The sequence below is a fragment of the Hypanus sabinus genome, chromosome 23 (assembly GCF_030144855.1).
Source record: "Hypanus sabinus isolate sHypSab1 chromosome 23, sHypSab1.hap1, whole genome shotgun sequence".
Taxonomy (NCBI): Eukaryota; Metazoa; Chordata; class Chondrichthyes; order Myliobatiformes; family Dasyatidae; genus Hypanus; species Hypanus sabinus.
Genome location: NC_082728.1, coordinates 58,706,037 through 58,724,512, shown reverse-complemented (window position 1 = coordinate 58,724,512; position 18,476 = coordinate 58,706,037). Strand labels below are relative to the sequence as shown.

At 42.4% G+C, this 18,476-nt stretch overlaps 2 protein-coding genes across 5 annotated transcripts in view; one reads left to right on the top strand and one right to left on the bottom strand.

The window, feature by feature from the left end:
- sap30bp (SAP30 binding protein) overlaps positions 1–15,867 on the bottom strand; it is a 118,262-nt gene extending 102,395 nt beyond the window's left edge. For both annotated transcript variants that reach the window (XM_059948933.1, XM_059948934.1), the window contains exon 1: positions 15,752–15,867. In XM_059948933.1, coding sequence (XP_059804916.1) covers positions 15,752–15,830 — 79 coding nt within the window. In that variant the 5' untranslated portion in view covers positions 15,831–15,867. The remainder of the gene's footprint in view (positions 1–15,751) is intronic.
- Positions 15,868–15,887: 20 nt separating this feature from the next.
- LOC132380222 (ATP-dependent DNA helicase Q5-like) overlaps positions 15,888–18,476 on the top strand; it is a 54,186-nt gene continuing 51,597 nt past the window's right edge. For all 3 annotated transcript variants that reach the window (XM_059948931.1, XM_059948930.1, XM_059948932.1), the window contains exon 1: positions 15,888–16,045. In XM_059948931.1, the coding sequence (XP_059804914.1) occupies positions 15,925–16,045 (121 nt within the window). In that variant the 5' untranslated portion in view covers positions 15,888–15,924. The remainder of the gene's footprint in view (positions 16,046–18,476) is intronic.

Below are 18,476 nucleotides of genomic sequence, written 5' to 3'. Positions count from 1 at the left end.
ATGACTTTAATTTAAATTACAATATTGTCTTTCAGTAATTACAGTCTATATGGCTTTTAGGGATGATTTCGTTTTTAGTCCAGTTGGTGGTGGTAATGCACCTTGAAACTGGACTGCCAACCAGCATTAAAAGTCAGAAGAAGGAGCAACTGATGGCAAGTCAATATCCTGGCAAAAACTACACCATAAAGACAAGAACACTCCAAATAATTCTGCAAAAAGGTTATTGAATTGCACAAGTCAGGAGATGGATACAAGAAAATTTACAAGTTACTGACTATCCATTGGAGTACAGTTAAGTCAATCAAGAAATGGAAAGAATATGGCACAGCTGTAAACCTGCACAGAACAGGCCATCCTCAAAAACGAGTTACTGTGCAATAAGGGACCAGTGAGAGAGGCCATCACGAGACCTATGACAACTCTGGAGGACTACAGGCTTCAGTGAGACTGTACGTACAACTGTCACAGCTTCACCAGTCACAAGAGAGTGGTAAAGAGAACACCACTGTAAAAAAAAACCTAATGAAATCTCAGCTAGAATTTGTCAGAAGGCATGTGGGAGACCCCAAAGTCAGCTGGAAGAAGGTTCTACGGTCTGATGGAACCGAAATTGAGCTTTTTGGCCATCAGACTAAATACTACGTTTGGTGTAAGTCAAACACTGCACATCATCCCTGCCGTGAAACGTGGTGGTGGCTGCAGCTTGCTGTGGGGATGCTTCACTGCAGCAAGGCCCGGAAGGCTTGTGAAGGTAGAGGATAAAATGAATGTGGGGAAATACAGGGAAATACTGATGCAGTTTGCTAGAGAACTGTGACTTGGGAGATGATTTGTTTTCCAGCAAGACAATGACCCCAAGCATAAAGCCAAAGCTACATAGGAATGGCTTAAAAACAGCAAAGTTAATGTCCTGGAGTGGCCAAGTGAGAGACCCAACCTCAATACAATTGAGAATTTTCGGCTGGACTTGAAAAGGGCTGTTCGCTCACGATCTCCACGTAATCTGACAGAGCTTGAGCAGTTTTGTAAAAAAATGAATGGGGAAGAATTGCAATGTAGGTTCACAAGATTAATTCCCGGAATGGCGGGACTGTCATATGTTGAAAGATTGGAGCGACTGGGCTTGTATACACTGGAATTTAGAAGGATGAGAGGGGATTTGATTGAAACATACAAGATTATTAAGGGATTGGACACGCTAAAGGCAGGAAGCATGTTCCCGCTGATGGGTGAGTCCAGAACTAGAGGCCACAGTTTAAGAATAAGGGGTAGGCCATTTAGAACAGAGATGCGGAAAAACTTTTTCACCCAGAGAGCGGTGGATATGTGGAATGCTCTGCCCCAGAAGGCAGTGGAGGCCAAGTCTCTGGATGCATTCAAGAGAGTTAGATAGAGCTCTTACAGATAGCGGGGTCAAGGGATATGGGGAGAGGGCAGGAACAGGGTACTGATTGTGTATGATCAGCCATGATCACAGTGAATGGCGGTGCTGGCTAGAAGGGCCAAATGGCCTACTCCTGCACCTACTGTCTATTGTCTATTGCACAGATGTGCAAAGCTGATAGAGGGCTATCGACACAGACTCAAGGCTGTAATTGCTACCGAAGGTGCATCTACTAAATACCAACTTGAAGGGGATGAATATGTAAGCAATTAATTATTTTGTGCTTTAAATTTGTAATTAATTTAGATCACTTTGTAAAGATCTGCTTTCCATTTTGACACGTCTTTTTCAGAGTCAAGAAAAGCCAAATTAAATCCATTGTACAATGGAACCAATGTACAAAAGGAAAAGTGAGGAAGTGCTCTTGTGGTCAAACTCTGAAAGGAAAAGGCAATTGTGGATATAAAAGTTCTCTTTCGATATATAAAGAGTAAAGTGTGGACATCAGGACACAGGAAAATGATGCTGGAGAAATATTAATGGGAAGAAAGACAAAGGGTATGAATTGAATAAGTATTTGTGTCAGTCTTTACTGTGGAAGACATCAGCAGCATGCTAGAAATTCAAGGAAGGCAGAAATGAGTGTAGCCACTGCTAATGAGGAGGAGGAGGAGGAGCTTGGAAAGCTGAAGGTGGAAAAGTCACCTGAACCAGATGGACTACACACACACACAAAATACTGGAGGAACTCAGCAGGCCAGGCAGCATCTATGGAAAGAAGTACAATCAATGCTTTGGGCCGAGACCCTTCAGCAGGACTGGTTCTGAAAGGGGCAGTTGAGATTGTATAGGCATTTTAGTGCCTTTTCAAGAAACAGTCAGGAATTGTTCCAGAGGACTGAAAAATCACAAAACTCAAAGCAATTTTATTCTCATTAATGGAAAAGGGTAAACCCAGAAAGGTTGGACCATTAGGAACAAAAGAAGCCTCAAAAAATTTCAGATTTTTGATGCAGCACTACACCTTGAGGGTTTCAATATTCAATAAAAAGACAGGACAACTGATTCTTTTTAAGATAGAGGAGGTAAAGCATGTTTCATGGCTAACTCATCATGGTACACAGACGTGGCAGTCCTGTCTCCATCCTGCTCACCCAACCTGGAACATCTAATAGTCAAGTGTCATCCATCTTATCTGCCAAGGGAGTTTTCAACCATCATTAGGGTTTTGGGAGTGATGCACATTCCAGCCTTGGCTAACATCAGGCAGTTACTGGAGGAGTTGAGCACCACGATCAGCAGTTGTGAAAATGCACACACTGATGCCTTCATTATCATTGGGGTTGGGTGGATTTCAACCAGGCCAGCTTGAATAAGTCTCTAAACAATTACCAACATATCATCTGTGCAACCAGAGGAGCCAACATACTTGACCAGTGTTATCCCACCACCTAGAAGGCTCACCATGCCAATCCAATGCTTGGAAAGTCTGATCAACCGGCTGTACCTCTACTCCTTGCATGTAGGCAGACTCTAAAGACCTCAGCACCAGTGGTGAAGACAAAGAAGCTATGATCAACTGAGTTGGAGGAGTGCTTACAGAATTGCTTTGAGTCAGTGGACTGGACAATATTCAGAGACTCATCTTCAAATCTGAATAAATACGCCTCAGTTGTCACCAACTTCATCAACTCCTGTACGGAAGAGTGAGTCTTCAAGAACAAACCAAACCCCATGGATGAACCAGGAGATTCATCGTCTGCTGAGGGCAAGGTCTGTGGCATTCAAGACCAGTGATCCAGAAATATACAAGTACGACCTACAGAAGGCTATTTTAAGAGCGAGGAAACAAAACTAATTGAAGATGGAATCAGATGCACGTTAGCCCAACCTCATGAATGGCTGTTATACTTCAATGCCTTTTAGGCGTTTTTTGAGATGGAAAATAAAACTACACATATGTGAATCCCTGCAGCATCTGGTGACCCCCTGATATCTGCCTTCAACACCGATGTCATCAGAACATCTTTCAAGAGGGTAAAACATCAGGCATCAGGCCCTGATGGTATACATAGTAGAGCATTGAAAACCATCTGGTGCATGTTCAAGGATATGTTCAGTCTCTCACTGATGCAGAGGAACCAAGAAGACCATACCTGCACCCAGGAAGAGCACCGGAAGCTGTCTCAACTACTATCAGTCATGGCCAGAATCAACTCCTGCCTAAGCAAGGACCTCGACCCAAGCAACACACACAAAATGCTGGAGGAACTCAGTAGGCCAGGAAAAGAATAAATAGTTAATGCTTCAGGCCGAGAGCCTCTATCGGGACTGGGGAAAAAAGATAAGTGAGAGTAAGAAGGTGGGCGGGAGAGGGAATGTAGTACAAGGTATCGCCTCACCTGGAAAGACTGTTTGGGGCCGTGAATGGTAGGGAGAGAGCTATAGGGGCAGGTGTGGCACTTGTTCCGCTTTCAAGGATAAGTATCTGGAGGGAGATCAGTGGGGAGGGAATAGAGAAGGAAGTCATGTATGGAGCGACCCTTGCAGAAAGCAGTTCCTGGGGGGCGCAGGAGGAAAGGCGTGCTTGGTGGTGGGATCCCATTGAAGAAGGCATTTGCGGAAATTACATGTTGGATGCAGAGGCTAGTGGGGTGCTAGGCAAGGACAAGAGGAACCCTATCCCTGCTGGTGTAGCTGACCTCAAATAACTGGAATTTGCCTATTGCGACAATCGGTCTACAGCATTTGCGATCCCACTGGCTCTCCTCTTGGCCTTGAAAGACCTGGACAATGGCAATACTTATGTCAGGCTGCTGTTTATTGATTACAGCTTGGCGTTCCACACAATCATACCCTCAGCTCCAAAACCTGGGCCTCTGTACCCCCTTCTGCAACTGGATCCTTCACTTCCTCATCGGGAGACCAGTCAATACGGATCAGAAATTGAATTTCTCCCTCGTTGACACTTAGCACTGGTGGACCTCAAGGATGCGTTGTTATCAATAGGTTATTAGCTTTACTCTCTTTATACCAATGACTATGTGGCTAGATACAGCTCAAGCATCAACTATAAATGTGCCAATGAGGAGATATTGTCCTGTAGCACTTGCATCCAATGTGACGAATTGCTTTGAGAGGTTGGTGATGAAACTTATCAACTCTGGTCCAATTTGCCTACCATCACAACAAGTCAACAACAGATCCCCCTTCATTGGCCCTTCACTCAACACTAGACAGTGAAAGTGCATTCATCAGCCTGCTCTTCATTGACTGCAGCTCAGCTTTCAAAGCCAACAACCCTTGAAAACAGATGAATAAGTGTCAAGACCTTGGCCTCAATACCCCCTTGTGAAATTGTATCCTCTATTTCCCAACTTGCAGACCAGTCAGTTCAGATCACCATTAGCACAAGGCTGTCTATTTAGCCTCCTGCTCTCCCTGCTTTATACCTATGACTGAGAGACAGAGTATAGCTCCAATTCCATATTTAAGCTTGCTGATGACACCAGTGCCACTGGCCGAACCTAAGGTGGTGATGAATTAGCATACAGGAGGGAGATTAAAAAAATCTGGCTGAGTGGTGCCACAACAACAACACCTCACTCAATGTCAGCAAGACCAAGGAGATTATTATTGACTTCAGGAGGAGGAAACTGGAGATCCATGAGCCAGTCTTCATCGGGGATCAGAGTTGGAAAGGGTCAGCAACTTTAAATTCTTTGGTGTTTTCATTTCAGAAGATCTGTCCTGGATACAGCATGCAAGAAAGCATGGTAGCATCTCTACTTTCTTAGAAGTTGAGAAGATTCCACATGTCATCAACAACTTTGACAAGACTTCTACAGATATGTGGTGGAGAGTATATTCACTGGTTGCCTTATGTCCTGGTATTGGAACGCCAATGTATTTGCATAGAAAAACCTAGTACAGTCGGCCCTCCTTATCCACGATTCCCACATGCGTGAATTCAACCAACTGCGAATCGCAAAAACCCAGTACACTTGGCCCTCCTTATATGCGATTTCAACATGCATAAATTCAACCAACCGCGAATTGCGAAAACCCAGAAGTGCTCTTCCAGCACTTATTGTTCGAGCATGTACAGACTTTTTTTGTCATTATTCCCTAAACAATGCAGTATAACAACTATTTTACATAGCATTTACATAGCATTAGGTATTATAAGTAATCTAGAGATGATTTAAAGTATACGGGAGGATGTGCGTAGGTTATCATGGCTCAGGATTGAAAAAAATCATAAGTTCTCTTACTAAGTAAGTTGGAACAGGTACATCCAGTATTATTTAGCGTCAGTTAGTCAAACATTTGTCTTCGTATATAGTATATATTTTACCTTTCTATGCACATAAAACACTAAGAACGTATGTTTCAGAGCCGGGCTCGGGTACAAAAGTTCCCGAGTTTGATCTAGTGACAGATCGCTCCCAAGTGCGCTTTCCACTGTGCCGGGTTGATGTGGTGGATCAAAAATGCAAAACCCAAAAATTAAACCACTGCGATGCTTAGTAATAATTGCAGCCTTCATCGGGGCAGAGCCTTTCACCCTTTACCCTTTAAAAGCGTTCTGATCATTGACCGACATAGCCTAATGCTTTTCAAATGACCAATGGCGTTTCATCTCTTTCCAATCACTTTATTACTTACACTTTATTTTCAATCATGATGGTGATTATTTTCATGAACAGAAACACTGGATTCAGATCTCTGTCGCTGGGTCCTAATGTCCACTGCACTGAGACAGGTTAAATAAGGTCTGGGGTTCTGCTGGGTCCTAAGGTCCACTGCATTGGTACAGGTTGAATTAGGGACTTGAGCATCCATGAATTTTGGTATCTGCGAGGGGTCCCAGAACCAATCCCCCGCGGATGAGGGCTGACTGTATAGAAACTTTGTATAGAAAAGCCTAGTTCATCGTGGGTAAAGCCCTCCCCACCACTGAGCACATCTACACCTAGCATTATTACTGGAAAGTAGTATTCATCATCAAGGACCACCACCACCACCACCCAGGCCATGTTCTCTTTTCACTGCTGCCAGCAGGAAGGAGGTACAGAAGCCTCAGGGTCCACAACACTAAGTTCAGGAACAGTTATTACCCATCAAGTTCCTGAATCTGAGGGATAACTGCTCAACTTCTTTCACCCCAACACTGCACTGGTCCCACAACCTATGGACTCACTTTCAAGGAATTGTCATCTCATGTTCCTGATATTTCGTGCTTATCTATCTTTCTTTTCTTTTTGTATTTGCACAGTTTGTTGTCTTTTGCACATTGGTTGTTTTTCTGCCTTGTTAGGTGTGTGGTTTTTCATTGATCCTATTGTTTTTATTTGTATTTGCACTGAATGCTTGCAAATAAATGAATCTCTGGGTTGTACATGGTGACATAGATATACTTTAATAATAAACCTGCTCTGAACTTGGACCTTTGAACTTTACACATTTGTTGGCAGAATTTCAGATGGTAACAAGGTGGTATCCAGGAGTGAGATAGATCAGCTGGTTGAGTGACTTTGCAATAACAATCTTGCAGTAAGACCAAGGAACTGACTGCGAAGTCGAGGGAACACACATCAGTCCTCAGCAAGGGATCAGAAGTGGAAATGGTGAGCAGTTTCAATTTCCTGTCGACATCTCTGAAGACCTATCCCAGAAACAACATATTGATATAATTACCAAGAAGGTACAATAGTGCCTTTATTTAATTTGGAGCTTGAGGAGACTTAATATTTCAGCAAAGCCTAATAAATCTCCACAGATGTACCATGGAAAACATTCTAACTAGTTGCATCACTGTCTGGTATGGAGAGGCCACTGCACAGGATTGGAAAAACCTGCAGAAAGATGTAAGCTTGCCAACTCTATCATGGGCACTAGCCTCCCCAGCATCGAGGGCACCTTCAAAAGGTCATTACTCAAAAAGGCAGCATCCAGCATTAAGGATCCCCATCACCCAGGACACACCCTCTTCTCATCAGGGAGGAGGTACAGGTGCCTAAAGATACACAATCAATGTTTCAGGAACACATTTTGAATTGATAATGAACTCATGAACACTACCTCACATTTTTGTTCATTTTTTGCATTACTTAATTTAAAATATTTTAAATATATGTTTAATTAAAAAAAAACAGATTTTTCATTTGCTAGTGATATTAAACCCTGATTCTGATAGGTACCTTAATAATAAATTTACTTTGAACTTGGGCCAGATGACTAAAGGCGAGATGGTAAATTAATATTTGTCTTCTGTATTTAAAATGGACAAGAATATTGTAGTTACTAGACCTGCACTCAGTGAAAGCGTTGCTTATATGTAGAGGGAGGAGTATGATAATGTGCTGGATCACGAATCAGAAAGGAGCAAGTGCCAAAAATACAGGTGCAGATTAGGGCAGGCAAATGCTCAGGGTTTGTCAGGATGCCAAAGCAACAGAGAATAGAGCTCCCTGGCACTCTGACAGTCAGTTTTGCATCTTTGTTAGATGCAGGTGAGGTAAGTGAAGACTGAAAGATAGCCTATGTTCCCTTGTTTAAGAAGGTAGTAGGGCTAAGGCTGTAAAGTGCACCCTTACCTTCGTTGGAGAATATTCTGCGGGACAGCGTTTATGGTCACTAGGAAAAGCATGATGTCATTAGGAGGAGCCAGTGTAGTTTTGTGCAGGGTAAATCTTTTTTTTGAGGAGGTAATTAAAACAACAAATAAAGGCAATAGGTAGTTTACGTGGATTTTGGTAAAGCCTTTTCCAAGTTTCTGTATAGTAGAATATTCTAGAAGGTTCAAGCAAACTGGATCCAAAATTGCCCTGGTGACAGAGGGAGAAGGCAGTGGTGTGTGTTTGAATGGAAATGCAAGAACCAGTGAAGCACAGAGATTGGTGTTCGAACCTTTGTTGTTTTATAACTTGGATAGGAATGTGGGCAGTACACATAGGAAGCTGGCAGACATCATGAAAATTTGAGGTCATAAAAAGCACAGGTTATCTAAGGACATATCAGGACATGGATCAGCTAGCAGTGGTAACTGATGGAATTTAACATAGAAACATAGGAAATAGGTGCAGGAGTAGGCCATTTGGCGCTTCGAGCCTGCACCGCCATTCAGTATGATCATGGCTGATCATCCAACTCAGAACCCTGTACCTGCTTTCTCTCCATACCCCCAATCCCTTTAGCCACAAGGGCCATATCTAACGTCCTCTGAAATATAGACAATGAACCGGCCTCAACTGTTTTCTGTGGCAGAGAATTCCACAGATTCACCACTCTCTGTGAAGAAGTTTTTAACCCAGACAAAGGTGAGATAATGTGTCCTGGGAGGTCAAATTCTGGCAGGATGTATCAAGAAAATAGCAGGGACATTAGGACTGATCAGGTACAAAGGGACTTTGGTGTACAAAATTTACTGAAAGTGATGACACAACTAGATAAGGTAGTGAAAAAGCCATTTGGTATGTTGACTTCATTAGCTGAGGCATTGAGTACAAGAGTTAGGATGCCATATTGCAGTTTTTAAGGAATTGTAAGTGGAATGATTAGTATATTTACAGATGACACCATAACTGGTAGTAGTGTGGAGAGGGGAGTAGTTTTTCAGAGTAATATATCATGGATATAAGCCCCGTTGGCCCTCCCAACCAGTCCATGCTAACCACACTAGAAACCTAGCTAGTCCTCATCTCCCACGTTCAGCCCCTATACCTCAAGTCCCAACCCTCTATATGCTTCTTAAATGATTCTATTGTATTTGGCTCAACCACTTCCTTTGGCAACTCACCACCCTGTGTGGAAAAAGTTGCCGCTCCAATCCCTTTTACATTTTTTCCCTCCCACCCTAACCATATTCCTCCTTGTTTTGAACTTCCCTACACTGGGGAAAGACTGTTACCACCCACCTTGTCTCTGCATCTCATGATTTTAAATACTTCTAAGGTCAGCCCTCATTCTGCAGCCCAAGGAATAAAGACTAAGTCTGGCTAATCTCTCTCTATGACTGACAAGGGAAATCAAAGACAACACTAAAACAAAAGAAAATATATAAAATTAGTTGGAAGTCTGAGGATTGGGAAACTTTTAAAAACCAATAAGCTAGCCGGTAATACAAAAGAGGATACCAATTTTTATATATGTTGATTGTGGGAAAATGATGCAGGAGATGTAGCAATGGGGGACAACGAAGTGGTAAATGAACTAAATAAATATCTTGCATCAGTCTTAACCATGGAAGACACTAACAGTGTGCCAGAAATTTGAGCGCCAGGGCAGAAGTGAGTGCAGTTGGTATTCAATATTTTTATTAGTTTCTACCTAGAAGAATAGAGTACAAGAAAGTGTATATAAAAGGTGAAAAAAGATTTTTAAAAAAACCTACCAATTACATTATATCTGTTCATAATAACAATTTCATTACCCCGTATTCATACGTTAATCAGTAGTTATATTGAACTATACTAATTTATTACAAAAGAAGAATCTAACCCCTACCAAGACTGAAGCTGTTTATTATGGAGAAAAGAAGGTAAAATACCTTCTCATATAATAAAAATTAGTAATGGCCAACATCTGAGTTTAAACAATGAATTGAACGTTTTGAAAATTCAGAAAAGGTCCCCACAATGTTTGAAAGTCTTGACGAAATTCAGAAATTGAACGATTCTCTAAATCTAAACATGACATAACATTGCATAACCATTGAGCATGAGTAGGAGGAAAAACATCTTCCCATTTAAACAAAAGTGTCCCCCTAGTTATAAGAGAGCTAAAGGCCAAAATATGTAGATCAGATGCCTTCAGTTTAATATCTTGTCCTGCAACAATACCGAATAAGGCCTTCAGAGGGTTAGGCTTAAAATTGACTTTAAAAAGTAAGGAAAAAGTTTGAAAAACTTCCTTCCAATATTTTTCAAGATTCGGACAAGTCCAAAACATATGAATTAATGAAGCTTCTCCATTATTACATCTGTCAAATTAGGGAGATATATCCAAATAAAAACGAGATAGCTTATCCTTAGTCATATGAGCTCTATGTACCACCTTAAATTGTATGAGGGAATGATGAGCACATAGTGATGAAGTATTAACCAATTTAAAAATTTCATTCCAAGTTTCCTCAGATATTGATGTCTGTAAATCTTGTTCCCAGAGATTCTTAATTTTGTCTAAAGGAACATTCCTCGTCTCCAGTAACATACCATAAATATTAGATATTGAACCATTATGAAAAGGTGCCAAACTAAAAATTACATCTAGTAAGTTCTTATCTGAGCTTATAGGGAATGTGCATAATTGAGATGTTAGAAAGTCTCTAATTTGTAGATATCTAAAAAAGTGAGTTTCAGGTGAGCTATATTTAGCTGACAATTGCTCAAATGAAAAAAGGTTTCCTCCAACAAACAGATCCCAAAATCATTTAATACTCAACCTGTCCCATTCTTTAAAAACTAAATCAGTCATGGAGGGTTTAAAATCAATCAGAATAAATTTTTAACTTTAAAAGGAAAATCTCAATAACCCAAAGTGTTCTCTAAATTGTATCCAGATCCTCAGAGTATGTTTAACTATTTATCAGTTAGTTTGCTTACAAATAAAGGAAGTGAGGATCCAAGAAGAGAAATATTAGAAAATTTAGTTTCTAAAGAGACCCATACCGGACAGTCTACATGATTAATATAAATAGCCAAAGCATAAGATATCGTGTGTAGTTGGTATTAATAAGGAGAAAGTAGCTTGGGAAGCTGAAACGTCTGAAGGTAGAGAAGTCACCTGGACCAGAGGAACTACCACTCCCACGATCCTGAAAGAGAGAGCTGGAGAGATTGTGGAAGCATTAATGATGATCTTTCATGAATCACTAGTTCCTGGAATGGTTTTGGAGGACTCGTAATTTAAAAATGTCACTCCGCACTTTATAAGGGAGGGAGGCAGAAGAAAGGAAATTCGAGGCCAGTTAGCCTGACATAGTGGTTGGAAAGATATTGGAGTCCATTATGATGGATATGCTTTTGGGGTACTTGGAGGCACATGACAAAGTCAGCATAGCTTCCTTAAGGGGAAATCTTGCCTGTCAAATCAGTTGGAATTCTTTGACAAAATAACAGGTAGGGTAGACAAACATAGAAACATATAAAGCCTACAGCACAATACAGGCCCTTTGGTCACAAAGCTTTGCTGAACATGTACTTACCTTAGAATTACCTGGGCTTACCCATAGCCCTCTATTTTTCTGAGCTCCATTTATCCATCTAGGAGTCTCTTAAAAGACCCTATCGTCAGCAGATGTTGTTTACCTGGATTTTCAGAAGTTCTTTGACAATGTGCCGCACATGAGGCTGCTTAACAAGGTAAGGACCCATGATATTACAGGAAAGGTGATAGCATGGATAAAAGATTGGCTGATTGGCAGAAACCAAAGAGTGGGAACAAAATGTGTGTTTTCTGGTTGACTAGTTGTGTTCTGCAGAGGCCAGTACTAGGATAGTGTCTTTTCACATGATGTCAACCGTTTGGAAGGCCAAATTGAAGGCTTTGTGGCCAAGTTTGCAGACGATACAGGGATGAGGAGGGGCGGGTAATATTGAGGAAGGAGGGACTCTGCAGAAGAATTGAGACAGAGTGGGGCGAATAAGCAAAAATATGGCAGATGGAATAGAGCTTTGGCAAGTGTACAGTCATGCACCTTGTTAGAAGGAATAAAGGTGTAGACTATTTTCTAAACAGGGAGAAAATTAAAAAACCAGAGGTGCAAAGGGACTTGGGAAACCTTGTGCAGGATTCCCCAAAGGTCAATTTGCAGATGGAGCTTGTGGTGATAAAGGCAAATGAAATATTAGTATTCATTTCAAGAGTATAAAAGTAAGGATGTAATGATGAGGCTTCAATAAGGCATTGATCAGACTATACTTAGGAGTATTATGAATAGTTTTGGGCCCTTATCTAAGAAAAGATGTGCTGGCATTGAAGAGGGTCCAAAGTTGTTCACAAGTATGATGCGGGGAATGAAAGATAGGTTAAGTGAATGGGCAAAAATCTGGCAGAAGAAGTACAATGTTGGTAAATGTAAGGTCATCCACTCTGGAAGGAAAGATGGACGATCAGATTATTATTTAAATGGTGAAAGATTGCGGCATGCTGCTGTGCAGAGGGACTTGGGAGCGCTTGTGTATGAATCAGAAAAGGTGCAGCAGGCCATCATGAAGGTGAATGGAATGTTTGCCTTCGTTACCAGAAGGATTGAATTTAAGAGCAGGGAGCTTATGTTTCAACTGTACAGGGTACTGGTGAGGTCACATCTGGAGTACTGCGTGCACTTCTGGTCTCCTTACTTGAGGAAGGACATACTGGCTTTGGAGGCAGTGCAGAGGAGGTTCACTAGGTTGAATGCATAGATTTGCTATGAGGAGAGACTGAGTCACCTGGGACTGTACTCACTGGAAGTCAGAAGGATGGGAGGAAATCTTATAAAAACATATATAAAATTATGAAAGGGGTATATAAGATAGAGGCAGGACCGTTGTTTCCACTGGTAGGTGAGACTATAACTAGAGGAGTAAATATGTAGGGAAGCAAATTTAGGATGTGGATCAGGAGGAACAGCTTTTCCCAGAGAGTGGTGAATCTGTGGAATTCTCCACCCAATGAAACAGTGGAGGCTCCCTCAGTAAATATATTTAAGACAAGGTTGGACAGATTTTTATATAGTAGGGGAATTAAGGGTTATGGGGAAAAGGCAGGTAGGTGGAGATGAGTCCATGGCCAGATCAGCCATGATCTTATTGAATGGTGGGGCAGGCTCAATGGGCCAGATGGCTGACTCCTGCTCCTATTTCTTACGTTCTTATGAAAGGGTAAACTTATGAGAAGCAATTAACCATATAACAATTACAGCACGGAAACAGGCCATCTCCGCCCTTCTAATCTGTGCTTATCGCTTACTCTCACCTAGTCCCACTGGCCTGCACTCAGCCCATAACTCTCCATTTCTTTCCTGTCTATATACCTATCCATTTTTACTTTAAATGACAATACTGAACCTGCCTCTACCACTTCTACTGGAAGCTCATTCCACACAGCTACCACTCTCTGAGTAAAGAAATCCCCCCCCCCTAACTTTTGCCCCTAACTCTCAACTCATGTCCTGTTTGAATCTCCCCTACTCTCAATGGAAAATGTCCATCAATGTCAACTCTATCTATCCCCCTCATAATTTTAAATACCTCTATCAAGTCCCCCCTCAACCTTCTACACTTCAAAGAACAAAGAACAACTTGTTCAACCTTTCTCTGTAACTCAGGTGCTAATACCCAGGTAACATTCAATTGATGGTTTTGGGCCTATACTCACTGGAGTTTAGAAGAATGAGGGTTGAATCTCCTTGCAATCTATAGAATATTGAAAGGCCTACATAGAGTGGATGTGGAGAGGATGTTTTCTAGAGTGAGTGAATCTAAGACCAGAGGGCACAGCCTCAGAATAGAGGAACATCCATTTAGAACAGAGATAAGGATGAATATTTTTAGCCAGAGGGTTGTGAATCTCTGGACTTCATTGTCACGGACAGCTTTGGAGGCCAAGACGTTCAGTACATTTAAAGTGGAGGTTGATAGGTTCTTGATTAGTCAGTGTGTCAAAGGTTGCGTGGAGAAGGTAGGAGAATGAGGTTGACAGATAGTAAATCAGCCATGATGGAATCAGAGCAGAGCAGACTCAGTGGCCCCTATGCCTTCCAGTCTTATAACTCAGAGTTTCTAGTCCTGGCAATATACTGCTAAATCTTTTCTACACTCTTTCCAGTTTAATGACATCTTTCCTAAAATAGGATAGCCAAAACTAAACATAGAACTCCAAGTGAGGACTCTCTATTGACGAATACAACATCATGCCTCAATTCCCAGACTCAAAGTCCACAATGGCGAAGGCCAGTGTCTAAACTTTGTCACCACCCTATCCACTTTTTCTCCTTGGCCCCTCTGTTCTCTTATACTTGAGTGCCCTACCATTCACAGTACATCCTTAGCTGGTTTGACTTTTTTTTAAGATGCACCACCTCACAATTACCTGTAGTGAAAATGTCTTGCCACTCTTCAGCCCACTTCCCCAACTGATTAAGACCTCTTAATGAAGCTACATTAGCTTCACTATCAACTGCACCACCTAATTTCATGTTATCCACAAACACTGGCTGATTTATTATCCCTCTCGGCCCCATTCTTCTGCTTGCTCCATCAGCACAGGTGCACTGCAGCACTGTGTGCTTAGCCCTCTGCTCTACTTGCTTTATACATACGACTGTGTGGCTACGCACAACTCCAATACCATATTCAAGTTTGCTGATGACACCACTGCCGTTGGCGGAATCAAAAGTGGTGGCAAATCAGCACATAGGAGGGAAATTGAAAATCTGGTTGAGTGGAACCGATAACAACCTCTCACTCAATGCCAGTAAGACCAAGGAGCTGACTATTGACTTCAGAGCTCCATGAGCCAGTCCTCAATAGAGGTGAACAGGGCCAGCAGCTTTAAATTTCTTGATGTCATTATTTTGGAGGGCCTGTCCTGGGTCCCAGAACACAAGTACAATTACAGAGAAAGCACGGCAGCACTTCCTTGGGAGTTTCTGAAGATTCTGCATGACATCTAAAACTTCCACAATCTTCAATAAATGTGCGGTGGAGAATATATTGACTAGCAGTATCACAGCCTGGCATGGAAGTACCACAAGAAAATAAATCTCAGGGTTGTAGATAGTGACATTACCTCCAGTATCTTCCCCCTCCCAGCTTTCAGATTGACGTTCCTGTAGTTCTCTGCTTCTCCTTGCTGTCTTAAAATGTGGAATGACGTTAACACCTTGCAGTCTTTGGGAACTTCAGCGTCTACCTTTAAAGTCAATATTCCCGCAAAGGCCTTCTCCGCAATTTCCTCTCTAGCCACCCTCAATGTTCCAGGAATTTCAGCTGATCTGTCCCCACCAGGAGTGCTCCACCTGCTATACAGGGAGAGGCCTGTCTCCGCTAGTATTTACTCTACTGTTAACATAGCAACAGATCCATCCCTACCAGCACTGTAACCTTGCTACCTCAAGTACATCCTTGGGTTGTATTGGTTGTTAACACAAACAACGCATTTCAATGTATGTTTTGATGTACATGTGATAAATAAATAATCTGAATCTGGTGATATGGAGCGTCAGGACCGGTTCGCTGTTGTACAGGAACAAACCATGTACCAAGGCCTAATGTCTTACACACAGCACTTGTAAGCCGAATGCAGCCCATTATGAAACTTCTGCCCGAACCGCATGCCTCCCCCGACTCCCAAGCGTGCCCGTAACCCGAGCCTCACCTGTGCCGGCATCGCTGTCCGAGTCCGAGTCCCCCGCATAAGCCTTCAGCGTCGATAGAACATTGCGCTGACTCGCCATTTTTGACGCACTCTGTTTGACGTCACTGCTCCGTAAATGCGCACGCGCCCTTCTGGCCCGGTGTGCGACGTCAGCATTGTGCGACCGGTCGGCAATGGGGTCTCCGCTGGGCTCGGGAGGCCCGGACCGGCTCCTAACGGCCCTCGTCCGCGTCTTCGGCTTTCAGTCGTTCCGCTCAGAGCGGCAGGAGTGCGCCGTCAGGGCGGTGGTAAGAGGTGAGGCTCCGAATTCCAGTTGAGCATTCTCACTACCGCCTATCCCAAGCGTACCCCTTTCCCCCACCTTCACCTTCTGCCTCTAACCCTCCCCCTTCTTGAACCCCGTGTACCTCTTTTCCCCTCCCAGCCACTCTCCCTCTGTGTCTTCCTTTCACTCGCTTCCTCTATCTCTCTTTCGCTCCTTGTTCCCTCGTCCTCACCCTCTCCTACCCTCTCTGTTTCCCCCTTCCTTTCAGGAAGTGAAGGATCTAGCTGCAGAGGGAGATACGGAGGTTCAGATTTTGAAACTTATTGATTATGACTGACGGCATCATGGTAAACAGCCGCCTGATGTAGGTATTGCTGGTATCCAGGTGATCCATGACTGACTGTTGGACTGAATGTTTCCTTCTTGGTCTACACTATGATTGATGCCCTTTTGAAGCAGGTGGGAACCTCTAATCGTACCAGTCAGAGATTGAAGAAGAGTTTGAATACTCCAGTTAGTTGACACTGTGCTTTTGCAGGTACACCATCAGGACCTAACTCCTCTTGAGGGTTCAACCTTTTGAAAGATGTTCTGCTTTTGACTCCTGACACAGATATCACAGAGTTACCAGATGCTACGGGATTTGCATATCTGTAGTCGTATTCACCCTTTCAGAACGTGCATAAAAGGCTTTCAGCTCATCTGAGAATGAAGCATTAACAGCTGTTTATGATGTTTGGTTTCGCCTTGTAGGAAGTAATGTCCTGCAAACCCTGCTGTGGCTGATGTGCATCTGGGTTTTGTCTCTGACGACATTAGGAATTGAGTTTCATTCTTAAGATAGCCACTTGTAGGTCATACCTGAGTTACTAGTAGAGCTCTGAACGCTACAAATCTAGACCACAGCAGACTGAATCTCACAGTTCATCTATGTCTTCTGGTTTGGGTCTGTCTGGTATGTTCTTGAAGTCACAGTTATTAACATACAGTGGCATGCAAAAGTCTGGGTACCCCTGGTCAAAATTTCTGTTACTGTGAATAGTTAAGTGAGTAGAAGATGAACTGATCTCCAAAAGTCAAAGTTAAAGATGAAACATTCTTTTCAACATTTTAAGTAAGATTAGTGTATTATTTTTGCTTTGTACAATTTTAGAGTGGGGGGAAAAGGAAAGGAGCACTGTGCAAAAGTTTGGGTACCCCAAGAGATTTGAGCTCTCAGATAACTAAGGTCTCAGACCTTCATTAGCTTGCTAGGGCTATGGCCTGTTCACAGTCATCATTAGGAAAGTCCAGGTGGTGCAAATTTTAAAAGCTTTATAAATACCCTGACTCCTCAAACCTTGTCCCAACAATCAGCAGCCATGGGCTCCTCTAAGCAGCTGCCTAGCGCTCTGAAAATTAAAATAAATGATGCCCACAAGGCAGAAAGCTATAAGAAGATAGCAAAGCATTTTCAGGTAGCTGCTTCCTCAGTTCGTAATGTAATCAAGAAATGGCAGTTAACTTGAATGGTGGAGGTCAAGTTGAGGACTGGAAGACCAAGAAAACTTTCTGAGAGAACTGCTCGTTTGATTGCTAGAAAGGCAAATCAAAACCCCCGTTTGACTGCAAATGACCTTCAGGAAGGTTTAGCAGACTCTGGAGCGGTGGTGCACTGTTCTACTGTGCAGTGACACCTGTACAAATATGACCTTCATGGAAGAGTCATCAGAAGAAAACCTTTCCCGTGACCTCACTGCAAAATTCAGCATCAGAAGTTTGCAAGGGAACATCTAAACAAGCCTGATGCATTTTGGAAATAAGTTCTGTGTACTGATGAAGTTAAAAAAGATCTTTTTGGCCGCAACGTATGTTTGGAGGAAAAAAAGGGTGCAGAATTTCATGAAAAGAACACCTCTCCAACTGTTACTAGGCTTGTGTTGCAGCCAGTGGCACAGGGAACATTTCGCTGGTAGAGGGAAGAATGAATTCAATTAAATATCAGTAAAAACTGGAAGTAAACATCACACTGTCTGTAAAAAAAAAAAAGCTGAAGATGAAAAGAGGATGGCTTCTACAAAAGGATAATGATCCTAAACATACCTCAGTCCACAAAAAATCATCCAACATCTGTGGATAGATGTCAAAAGAGCAGTCCTGCAAGACCGCCCAAGAATCTCACAGAACTAGAAGTGTTTGCAAGGAAGAATGGGTGAAAATCCCCCAAACAAGAATTGAAAGACTCTTAGCTGACTACAGAAAGCATTTACAAGCTGTGATACTTGCCAAAGGGGGTGTTCCTAAGTACTGACCATGCAGGGTGCCCAAACTTTTCCTTCAGGCCCTTTTCCTTTTTTGTTATTTTGAAACTGTAAAAGGTCAACAACGCCAGGCACAAGAATATACGAAGGACACTTCACATTATGGATCATATACAAAAAATAAAATCGAAGCAATAGTGATTAGTATGGACGATGAAAA